The sequence below is a fragment of the Octopus bimaculoides genome, chromosome 2 (genome assembly GCF_046866305.1).
Source record: "Octopus bimaculoides isolate indiv1 chromosome 2, ASM4686630v1, whole genome shotgun sequence".
Taxonomy (NCBI): domain Eukaryota; kingdom Metazoa; phylum Mollusca; class Cephalopoda; order Octopoda; family Octopodidae; genus Octopus; species Octopus bimaculoides.
In genome coordinates, this window is record NC_142929.1 from 58,287,309 (window position 1) to 58,299,807 (window position 12,499).

Sequence of the window (12,499 nt, forward strand, 5' to 3'; positions counted from 1 at the left end):
TACTTTACTCATTGCCAACCCTTACCTTACTAGTGAATTCAATTCCTGGACCAGGTTGCGTATTGTGTTCTTCAGCAAGACACTTTATTTCACACTGCACCAGTTCCCTCAGCTATAAAAATGAATTGCAACTTCACTGGTGCCAAGCTGTATTGGCATTTTCCTTTCTCTTGGATAACATCAGTAATGTGGAGAGAGGAGGCTGTTGGCCTTCCATAAACAACCTTGCCTGGACTTGTACCTCAGAAGGGTAACTTTCTCGGTACAATCATTCATGACCGAAGGGGGTCTTTCTCAGTACAATCATTCATGACCGAAGGGGGCTCTCAAGTTTAGAAATAGTGATAGCATATAAATGGCAAATAAAATTGTTAATAGTGACTGCCACATAAAAAGCACTCATGGCAGTGCCATGTAGGAAAGAACCTGTGCCAGTGCCACATACAAGAACCTGTGCTGGTGCCACGTAAAAGAACCTGAGCCATGGTCACGTATAAAGCACCCTGTACCCTCTGTAAACTGGCTGGCATTAGGAGGGGCATCCAACCATAGAAACCATGCCAAAACATACAACTGGAGTCTTGGGCAGGTCTCCAGCTCCATCCTGTCAAACCATCAAACCCATGCCAGCACGGAAAACAGATGTTAAAAGATAAGGATAATGATGACCATTATCAAAATGAATACAAACCCTGATATCCATCAGTTCCATAGCTGATTGATTAGTGAAAACAAATGACCTTGGATGTGAAGCGTAGTGGACATTACACCAATTTGATTTGCAAGGGAATCGGTGAGGGTGTTGATTAACCACATTCTGAACACTGAAACAAATGTGAGAGTCAAAATAAGCAAAAAGGAAAGGGTAAAATATAAAGGAAGACATTCTCTTGGACCGAAATTTAAAAATGAAACTAAAAAACTTTCAAATGAAAATTCAACGAAATGAAATTAAAATGATCTTTGGGCTGCCACTGCAAAGTGACTCAAGCTCCAAAAGTTTCATGCATTGGTACTCATCAAATATTCTTCCTGTTTGCATCACCATACTTATATCATCATCATCATCGTTTAACGTCCGCTTTCCTTGCTAGCATGGGTTGGACGATTTGACTGAGGACTGGTGAACCGGATGGCTACACCAGGCTCCAATCTGATTTGGCAGAGTTTCTACAGCTGGATGCCCTTCCTAACGCCAACCACTCCAAGAGTGTAGTGGGTGTTTTTACGTGCCACCGGCACGAAAGCCAGTCAGGTGGTACTGGCAACGGCCATGCTCAAAATGGTGTATTTTACGTGCCACCTGCACAGGAGCCAGTCCAGCGGCACTGGCACGATCTCGCTCGAATGTCTTTACACATGCCACCAGCACATACATATAAATAACCAAACTGGGGTATAATGGGGAAAATGTTTTGAAAGTAAGGTAACATTGAAATATGAATACAAACAGAATAACATAAATTTTGAGTAAATTGGACCACAGATTCCTGAGATATGCAGTTTTTTCATGTAACTTGAACTATTGGTGACCCAACGGGTCACGGAGAACCCAGTATATTCTTTTGTTCTTTCATTTGTTTCAGTTATTTTACTGTGGCCATGCTGGGGCACCACCTTTAGATGAACAAATCAACCCCAGGACTTATTCTTTGTAAGCCTAGTACTTATTCTACCAGTCTCTTTTGCCAAACCACTAAGTTACAGGGACGTAAACACACCAACATTGATTGTCAAGTGATGGTTGGAGGACAAACACAGACACACAAACATATACATATATATATGACAGGCTTCTTTCAGTTTCCATCTACCAAATCCACTCATGAGGCTTTGGTCAGCCTGAGGCTATAGTAGAAGACACTTTCCCAAGGTGCCATGCAGTGGGACTGAACCCAGAACCATGTGGTTGGTAAGCAAGCTACTTACCACACAGTCACTCCTTATATATAAACATGAGAGTGAATGACGTGTGGTTAGGGTGTTGCACTCACAATCACTAGATCGTGATTTCAATTCCTAGACCAGGTTGTGCATGGTATTCTTCTGTAAAACACTTCATCTCGTGTTACTGTGCGATCACTTCAACATTTGATGCACGGTAAACAGTGCACCTGTTCAAGCAACGTCTATTTGAGCTAATGTACAGCATGAACATTTCATCACTATAAACAAACCAATTGGCAAAAGCTGAACGCTCATGCATCGTCTTCAATGGCAGAGTCCATCATATATCATCATCGTCATGTAACGTCTGCTTTCCATGCTAGCATGGGTTGGACAGTTATATAAACAAAAAGAAGTATTGAAGCAACAATAATATAAAGAATTAAAAAAAAGACTTGGAAATGAAAATAGTAGAAATAAGAAAGAAATGGTACCTTCTGTTGATATCCCACAGAAAGACAGAATTTGTATGGTCAGCTACAAGACATTCTCCCAGAATATATGGACTGAAAAATAAAGTATAATGTAACAAATGTAGCTACACCTAACTGAGAACAAATACAAATGTGTGCATGTGAGTATATGTGTATTCATGTATGTGTACATAGATATAAATATATGTGTAAATGTATATATATGTACTTATAAGTATGTATGTGTGTGTGTGTATTAGTCTGAAACGTATGGAAAATGTAAAAGTGTTTGATGCTTCAAAAAAGAAGAAAGTAAATGGAGAGAGAAAAAAAAACATGTCTGAGTTGACAGTTTTACATGTCAAATAGTTTGTGTGTGTGTGTGTGTGTGTGTGTGTGTGTGTGTGTATACAGGGTAGGCCAAAAGTCACCTGACAATAAATCAAAAACATCTAATTCCAAGATCAAAACAAAAAAATTTATTTTATATCAGACGACTTCGCTAATAAATAGACATATGTTGAAAAAAGAAAACAGTAATTTTAACTCACAGCATTCAGTTATTAAACATTCATAATTGGAATGAATAAGTAAAATTGAATATTAAGGATTTATGGAATTTTTTACTTACTGTCAGGTGACATTTGGCCAACCCTGTATATACATATACAGTGTACAATATAAAATATCCGAAAATCATAACTAAAGGACTATATGTATATATATATACACATCTTAAATTTGCAGAAAAACTTGTGGCTGGGCAGTTTAGCTTAAATGGTCGAGAGCACCGCAACTCGTAATCATGGAGGTGTGAGTTCGACTCATGGCTGGCCGCCCACACTTTTTTCTGCAAAATAGGGGTAGTTTATCCTGTTCAGGCTATATTATTAGCATTATCCTACGTTTGAGAATTTAAAATTACTTCTTTAACTTTCTAAGACATCTCAACGCTTCTAAAAAGCAAACTTCGTTTGTTTGTTTACGTATATCGTAATTTGAATTTAATATATATATATACATACACACACACACACACACTCAGGCACTCAATGATAAGTTCACCACATCTAATAGCAGAAACAGCATTAAGCTAATGAAGTCTCTAAGATAATTGTTTATTCCTTGGTCATCTCTTTTTTTCTTATTATTGCTCAATCCCTGATTAACGCTTCATCCTGAAGTATATGTATATTGAGTTCTGCACCAGGTTATTAGTATTGCAATGCCTTGCAGCCATGCTGGAGCACCACTTTTAGTCGAATAAATTGACCCCGGGACTTATTCTTTGTAAGTCTAATACTTATTCTATTGGTTTCTTTTTGCCGAAACGCTAAGTCATGGGGACGTAAACGCACCAACATCAGTTGTCAAATGAGGATGGGGGACAAACACAGACACACAAACATATACATATATATATATATATATATATATATATATATATATATTATATATACAGCAATAGGCTTCTTCCAGTCTACTAAATCCACACACAAGGCTTTGGTTGGCCCAATGCTATAGTAGAAGACACTTGCCCAAGGTGCCACGCAGTGGGACTGAACCCGGAACCATGTGGTTGGTAAGCAAGCTACTTACCACACACCCACTCATCTCCAAGAACACGTGTGTTTGAAAAGACAACCAAAAGTATGCATACACACTAGAAAGAAGCTTCTTCCAAAAAAGGTTAGTGACATTCTGATAAAGAATTTTTAAAATTAATTTTTAAAAAAATCTTTTCTATACTTAGTAAAACTATAATCAAGTAATTCTCACTATATCAATTTTCACTGTATCAAGTAATTTTTAAATATACATTTCTTTATTTTTTTTTTATGAATTTTGGATATTTTATATTATGCATTCTCAACAATTACTTGTAAGCTTCCACCTCACTAATCATTTTTGATAGTGTCTGTACAATTCAGGTGGAATCAATGCCATAAGATATTTTTCTATGATGCACCAGTTTATTGGTAATAGGATTCATGTGTTTACAGTGTTCCACTTAAAAAATGATGGTAATCCATCTCAATTTTGAATTTTATAGCCAAATCCAAAATTTAGAGTTTATCATCATTTTCTTTTAATGCAAACCCTGTATAAGCATGAAACCTAAGGTTGTGTTGAAAATCCACAAATAAAGGAAACATTTATCCACTAATGCATTACTGAGTACTCACTAATGCATTACTGAGTACTCACTAATGCATTACTGAATACTCACTAATGCATTACTGAGTTTACCACTAACATAACATACATGTGATGAGATTTGTATATATACTTTCTGCAAATTTAACCTAAATAAATTACAATACCAACCAAAGAACATAACAATGTGGCCATGGAAGCCACAGAATTTGGGAGTAGGGATATCAGCAGCATTTGATCTCGCAATGAAAGGTAGCATAACTAATTACAAGACATTTTATTTTGTTCAGTATTCTACGCATACTGCCACTTTACCATCTTTAATCAGACGATGATGTCAAAATACAGGTAAACAGTAATGACTAGTAGAAGGAACTAATAGAGGAAGCCTCAAAGTAGTTGCTCGAATTGCTAGAAACAGCAGTCAAATCTCTCTCAAATCACATTCTACCATCTTAAGAAAGAAGGACACATTCAAAAACAGTGTGACAAGGAAAACAACAAGACGGTCAGTTGGAACACTTCTGATCACGGATTTTTGATCAATCATGATTGACCTGAGACTAAAAACAAACAACAAACCTCAAGTTTATTGAAGTATACGTCTTCCCTTCACAATGAAGAGTATTCTTTAAAGAACTGCTCATTCCATCTCCATCACTGTCACAGCTTATCTCAAACAGTAAACATTTGTCAACAGTTCGAGATAAACAGTATGCTGAAAAATAAAATAAGAGAGAAAATATAAAAGCTGGTTCAGCAATCATCCGTCTTTGGAATAGAACTCTTTTAAAGAACCTATTTATCAGCTCCAAAAGGACAAAAAGTAAAGTCAACCTCAGGGGCATTTGAACTCAGAATATAGAGACAGAAGAAATGCCACTAAGCATTTTGCTAGGTGTGCTAACAATTCGGCCAACACACCAACTTTGTTTTTTTTTAAATATTGCAATTCAGTTTGCTTCATCCAAAGTTAACAACTTCATCATCATCATCATCATCGTTTAAGGTCCGCTTTCCATGCTAGCATGGGTTGGACGATCTGACTGAGAACTGGTAGACCAGGAGGCGACACCAGGCTCCAATCTGATCTGGCAGAGTTTCCACAGCTGGATGCCCTTCCCAACGCCAACCACTCAGAGAGTGTACTGGGTGTTTTATGTGCCACCGGCACGATGGCCAGTCAGGCGGTACTGGCGACGGCCACAATTGAAATGGTGTATTTTACGTGCCACCTGCATAGGGGCCAGCTCATCGGCACTGGCAACGATCTTGCTCGGATGTCTTTTCACGTGCCAGGAAGGCGACGAACGATCTTGCTCGAATGTCTTTTCACGTCACAATAATCGTCTCAAAGCCATAGCCATGTCTCTTTCTTCAGGATGTAACTGGTTTGAGCCTGCTGCTGGTTATTTCCTTGGTGCTACTAAGTTCATAGAAGTGCAACCATTATGTTGTCTACTAGTTCACAGAATATTTAAAACCATAACTGAATGACCATTCTATTGTCAAATATATTGAATAAATAAATGCAATTCCATTCAATTTCTATTTATTATAAATTCCTAACATATTATCATCATCATCATTTAACATGTTTTCCATGCTGGCATGGGTTGGATGGTTTGAGAAGGGCTGGCAAGCCAGAGGGCTGCACCAGGCTCCAATCATCTGTTACAGCATGGTTTCTACAGCTGGAGGCCCTTCCTAATGTCAATCACATTACAGAGTGCACTGGGTGTTTTTTTTTTTTTATCTGGTACCAGTATGTTGTACTAGTATCGGTGTGTTTTTAAAAAATTACTGGGTAAGTTACCCATGTATCTCCTCTAGAGACCCATGTTCCTGTCCTTCTTTCCTACTTTAGATTCTCAACACCAGGTACAATGCCAACTCCCTCAATACTGCACCCACCAATTAGTGAAGGGATCTTGTCTTGCATGTTACTTCCATTAGTGCTGGTGCCATGAAAAAAAGCACCCAGTACAATCTGTAAAGTGACTGACACTAGGAAGAGCATTCTTTATTAACCAACACAGCCCTCAAGCTCATAGGATCCTGTGGAACTGTTGAACCCATACCAGCATGGAACATGGTTAAGCATCATCATCATTATCATTTAACATCTGCCTTCCATGCTGGCATGGGCTGGATGCACCAGGCTTCTGAGTTTGCTTTGGCATGATTTTTATGGCTGGATGCCCTTCCCAACACCAACCACTCCACAGAGTGGACTGAGTGCTTTTTATGTGGCACCAGCACAGGCGAGGTCAGTTTTGGCATGGTCTTTACAGCTGGACGCCCTTCCAAATGCCAACCACTTTACAATGAGGACTGAATGCTTTTTACATGGTACCAGCACTGGCAGGGTCACCAAGTAACTTACGAGATGAAGAAGCTTTGAGGTAAGAGCATTAGATGGGGTGATCTTGTGCCAGATGATGAAAGGTTAGAGTGTGAATGCAACAATTTGAGATTTAATTTGATGACAGAACTTTTGGAGCAAAATAAAATTCTTCATCTCTAGTGTCAGGACACATGGAGCAGATGAAGAATCTTCTAATAATCATTTGATATACTAGTTGCTAAATTTCCCTCTAAGCACATCCTAAAATTTTAAAGCGTACAAATTGGACAATGGGGTCTTAGAAATACAAAAAAGATGGGATGGTCATGGCTGGAACACTAAGTTAATAGGTGTACTTCATCAGAGCTAACTTGGTGACAAACAATAAAACACGGGCGGAAAATTGGTCAACAGATTGAATATTATTTATTAGCAAAATATGTGTAGAATAATTTGTATTTAGGAAAATGAATTGGATGGAAGACAAGGTTGAAATAAAATAAAACTTACTTGTGTCATACAAAGTTTGACAAGACAGGTCAAACATTTCTTCATTCACTTTAATCTCATGAACAAATTTTTCCTCCAAGCTAAGCAGGCTGGAGTCATTTACCTTGGGTGTGATGATTTCTTCAAGTTAAGAAATAATCTTCTAAGAAGAAGGAACTTTTAACTGTTTACCTAACCTGCTAGAAACAATAGCAATATTCTCCTTCCAAACACATTCTGTCTTAACTCTTTAGCATTCAGATTACTCTACCAAATGCAACACTTATACATTTCCACTGTTTTGAATTAATCATGCATTATATCATAGCTTTGGAATTTCAATAGTGTGATTGTTTATTTTTACAACATTGTAATGGTACGTGTGAAAGGCTGGATCTGGCCAGTTTGAACATAAAATACATAGAATGCTCATTCAGGGTTAACCAAGGGCTAAATAACACAGATTGATCTATTGATTTGCAATGCACTCATCTCACATGCTCACTTATACATTATACTACATTCACTCTAAATTTCCTATTTAGCAGTTCATAGGAGTAGGCATGGCTGTGTAGTAAAGAAGCTTGCTTCCCAACCACATGGTCCTGGGTTCAGTCCCATCGCATGGCACCTTGGGCAAGTGTCTTGTACTATAAGGCCTCAGGCTGATCAAAGCCTTGTGTATGGATTAGGTAGATGGAAATTGACAGAAGCCCGTCATCTATATATATTTGTGTGTATATATATATTCTTTTACATATAGAAAATCCACACTCAAGACAAGACGGGATGTTGTTCATTCCTAGTCAAAAGCATGAAATTGTAAGGATCTTTCGGATGATAACTGATGAGGATTGAGCAAGGTCCTATCCTGTGTATGAATTTTCCATTTGTTCCTTTGCTTTGTTTCTGTTTAAATTTTGGAACTTATGTATATATATATATTTGTAAATAGTAAAGATTTACTCCAAATGTTTACAAGTTTGCTCTTAGTTAGGTATTCAACAGTTAATATATAAATCCAGTAATATTCTCATAAGATGAGAATTTAGAGATATATTCCATTGGATAATTCTGAAAATATTACCATAACCATAGAGGTTTCCTGGGGTATATAATATCAACAATAATAATAAAAAGAATTATTATGAAGTAGCGTAGCATTATCTTTAATTCTTTTTATATATACAGCTTTACATAGACCTACCCGTGTTTCAACTGTACCGATTAGATACATAAAAAAAAGGATCTCAAGACACTTCAAAATTGAAAATACAATGAATTTTAAGGATACTGATTGTTTTGAAATCGGGCCCAGTTATGGCAGCTAATGATATTGTAGAATCTGCTTGGTTGGAGAAGTTCAATGTTTGCAGACATCCACCTATAAATTTGTGATTGGAATGCTGAAAAAAAAAAAGCAGTAAAAAAACAATGTATGTGTGTGTGTGTGTGAGAGAGCATGAAAGAGAGAAATAACTACACAGGTATGCTTTTATAGTTTCATTAATTTTTGACTGGATTCTGGCCATGTTGGAGCACTGCCTTCAAGAGTGTTAATGAGTTATAGCCAAGGACTTAGGCACTTGTTTCATCAACCTTGACAGAAGAAAATGCAAGGTGACTCGGGCACAAAGAAATGTAATGAATTTTTTTTGCTTCTTCCTCACTAACCCTGACTGAGTAATGCCAATTTAATATACATACACACAATAAAATAAGAATCAGCCAGAGTACTAGGTAAAAAAAAAATATCTATAATACCCAACACCAGGGTAGTCCAATGGCTCATAAGTCTAGAAGTTCCCTTTTGTTTGTTTCTTTAAGCAGATTCATCATCCATTACTGGCTTGCTAGGCCTGTCATGTCCTCACTATATTACTCATTTTTGCTATTTGAATGGACTAGAGCATCAGGAAATGAAGTGCTTTGCTCAAGAACACAATGCATTGCTTGGTTCAGGAACCGAAACCACTATCTCACGATCATGATTCCAACACCCTAACCAATAAGCTATGTACCTCCACTAGAGCACTAGGCATCGATACAAAACATATAAAACCACCGAAAGTGGTGATCTAGTATGGCCAGTTTTAAGACTGAAAACTGTAGAAAAGGAACAAAAATAATAAATACTAATAAAAATAAAATTTTAAATATCAATTAAAAAAATCAGCATCATCATTTGGAATGGTATTTTCTTACCCAAACATTTTGAACATCCAAAAACTTCCCAAGTGCTTCATAAAAGTTTCGTAAATAATTGTTAGCGTAAAACATTTTCAATGCATTGGTTTCAGTCACATTCTCTTCTTCTGTGGCATGTAAGGCCTTAAGAGTTTCCAACAGATAATTCCGCCAAGTGGCATCCTGCAAAAAAAATCAATGCAGACGTTAAAAATACCCACCTGGATAAAAATAAAAGATGCTTTGTTAATTAATAAAGCATATTGGTTTAGAGACTTACATTAAAGACACTTCCATGAGTATCTGAAAAGATGTTCTTTACAAGCTTACCTGTGGTCTCACTGCATCTCTTATGCACCCATAGTTGGCAAAAGATAGAAAGCAAAGTCCTGCCTTCTCTCCTGCTAACTGCAACTCATGACGACGAATATATCACAAGTGTGTTTTCTTCCAATTATCATCAGGTATCTTATTTCTGGAAATGCATCTGATTTCAGAGTGGAGAGGAACTAGCAATCTTTCTTTCGAAGCTAAAGGTAGTAATGTCCTTATTTGTTTATGACAGTGTGATCTTTCTGTAAGGTTTTAGTAGCATTAGGACTCCTGATTGCATTTAATATTTTACTATCATATCAGGCAGCAAGCAGACAGAATTGTTTGCCAAGGCATATGGCTTGGTGGTTAGGGTGTTGGACTCATGATCATAAGATTGTGATTTCAATTCCTGGACTGGGTGACACATTGTGTTCTTCAGCAAAACATTTCATTTCACATTGCTCCAGTGCACTCAGCTGGCAAAAATGAGTAATCCTGTGATGGACTGATGACCCATCCATGTGGGGAATTTGTAACGCCAAAGAAACCAGCCCTTATGAGACAGCATGACTCAAGAAGATAACTTTTACCAGAAGATAACTTTCACAAAATGCTTAGCACCATTTTGTCTGTCGTTATTTTCTGAGTTATTTTCTAATTCTGCCGAGATTGACTTTTCCTTTCATCCTTTAAAGCAGAGGTGGGAAAACTTTTTAGTGCAGCAGGTAAAAATTTCCAAAAAAAAAAAAAAAAGGTCCACAGGTGGATCACAAGTTCTGAGTCTTGTATCTATGTATAATTCGATATACATTAAAACAGATAAGTTTAACACATTAAATTAATGTGTAACATCTTCATTAATGCTGCCACTGAATAGAGGATGTTTATATTACTTATGAGGTATTCTATATTATTCAAAATGCACCTATCCTAATGTTGGACAAATCATAACAGTCAAGCACAAACCAAATTTAATTTTGAAAAATTACATTAATACCTAAATACTATTATGTGTAAATGACATATTTGAACAAATTTATCCTAGTGATAATTTCATCAAAGCTAATTGACCTTAACTTTAAAATTTGGCTTTGTTTAGTGAGAAGGATAAAACTACATTTTAAAAATTTTTTTTGAAAGTTTAGGAATATCACGTCTTTGAAGAAACTGCTTTTCTTAGTTCATTTCTCAAGTTTTCGTTAGTAAGTCTGGTATAAAGACGATTTTTTGCATAATTCAATTTGGAAAAAAACTGCTGACATTGATAAGTTGTCCTAAATTGAGATACAAATTTCAAGGCATTTTTATGTAAAGCAGGCAATTTCTCAGGATTGACGGGTTTGTAGAAGTCCAATAAAGACAGATTACTATGTTTCAATTTTATTAAATCATCTGACAGCAAATCAATCAATTTTAATTGTAAGGAATCTGCAGCCTCCTCAGGACACACATAAAAAGGTGTTTCAAAAACATGTAGTTCGATTTTATCTTGTATTTCTTCAAATCTACTTTCACATTTATCAGAATATTCCTTTGTTGATTCGGGATTTTGTTCACTCAATTTCAGAAAATGTGTGAAGCACATTTTTTTCAATTGTGTGACAAATAAATGAAGCATTGATTCAAAGCTTTTGATATGAGAAAGCAAACTGGTTATTAGCTCATTGGAGCCTTGTAGCTTCAAGTTCAAATTATTTAAATGACTAGTTATGTCTACTAAAAATGCTAAATCACTTTGAAAACATTTTATCTTCCAGTTCTATAATAGGTACACCTTTAATATCCATAAAAATTTTCACTTTAGTTCACAAAATCACTTAAGCATTTGGGCCTTACTTAAACACTTAATGTCACAATGGTACAATAAATCCCGATATTCAGCTTCAAGACCTTTCAAAAATTCTTTAAATTCCCTATTATTCAACCCTTTGCTTCTTATCAAATTAACGGCCTTTGTCACAACTTTCATTACATTGCCCATGTTGAGAGACTTTTCACATGAACTTACCATATGAATAAAGCAGAGACACAAAGTTTCCAGATCCAAAAGACACTTCTTAAGTTCATTCTTAATCAGAGCTACAAACCCTTTTACATGACCTACCAGAGATGGAGTGCCATCTGTAGTATGACCACTCTTTTTTTCATATGGTAAATCAAAATCTTTCAAGGCTGAGCTGACCATTTGAAATAAATCTTCACCTCTAGTCGTTACATGTATTGATTTCAAAGCAAGAAATTCTTCCCGAATGTTGTGCTACTGGCACGGATACCAATCAGGCGGTACAGTCATTGGCCACAACAACAATTTCATTTGCCTCAACAGGTCTTTACAAACTGCACTTGCAAAGACCTGTTGAGGCAAGTGAAATTGTTGTCATGGCCGATGACAGTACCATGTGATTGGCACGTTATAAGCACCATTCGAGCGTGATCGTTGCCAGTGCCAGTGGCACATAAAAAGCACCATTCAAGTATTAACCAACATTAACCACAACTATGATTTCACTTGGCTTGACAAGTTTACTCAAGCAACAAGTCTTCATATATATATATAAGCAATAATAAATCTCTCACGATCATCATCGTCGTTTAACGTCCGCTTTCCATGCTAGCATGGGTTGGACAATTTGACCGAGGACTG

General features: G+C 36.6%; 1 protein-coding gene across 7 annotated transcripts in view; it reads right to left on the reverse strand.

The window, feature by feature from the left end:
- Positions 1–12,499, reverse strand: part of LOC106875879 (uncharacterized) — a 46,771-nt gene that overhangs the window by 22,021 nt on the left and 12,251 nt on the right. For all 7 annotated transcript variants that reach the window (XM_089345929.1, XM_089345956.1, XM_089345945.1 and 4 more), the window contains 6 exons: positions 9,559–9,723; positions 8,648–8,759; positions 7,375–7,494; positions 5,100–5,235; positions 2,382–2,453; positions 692–824 (listed from right to left, as the gene is read on the reverse strand). In XM_089345929.1, coding sequence (XP_089202055.1) covers positions 692–824; positions 2,382–2,453; positions 5,100–5,235; positions 7,375–7,494; positions 8,648–8,759; positions 9,559–9,723 — 738 coding nt within the window. The remainder of the gene's footprint in view (positions 1–691; positions 825–2,381; positions 2,454–5,099; positions 5,236–7,374; positions 7,495–8,647; positions 8,760–9,558; positions 9,724–12,499) is intronic.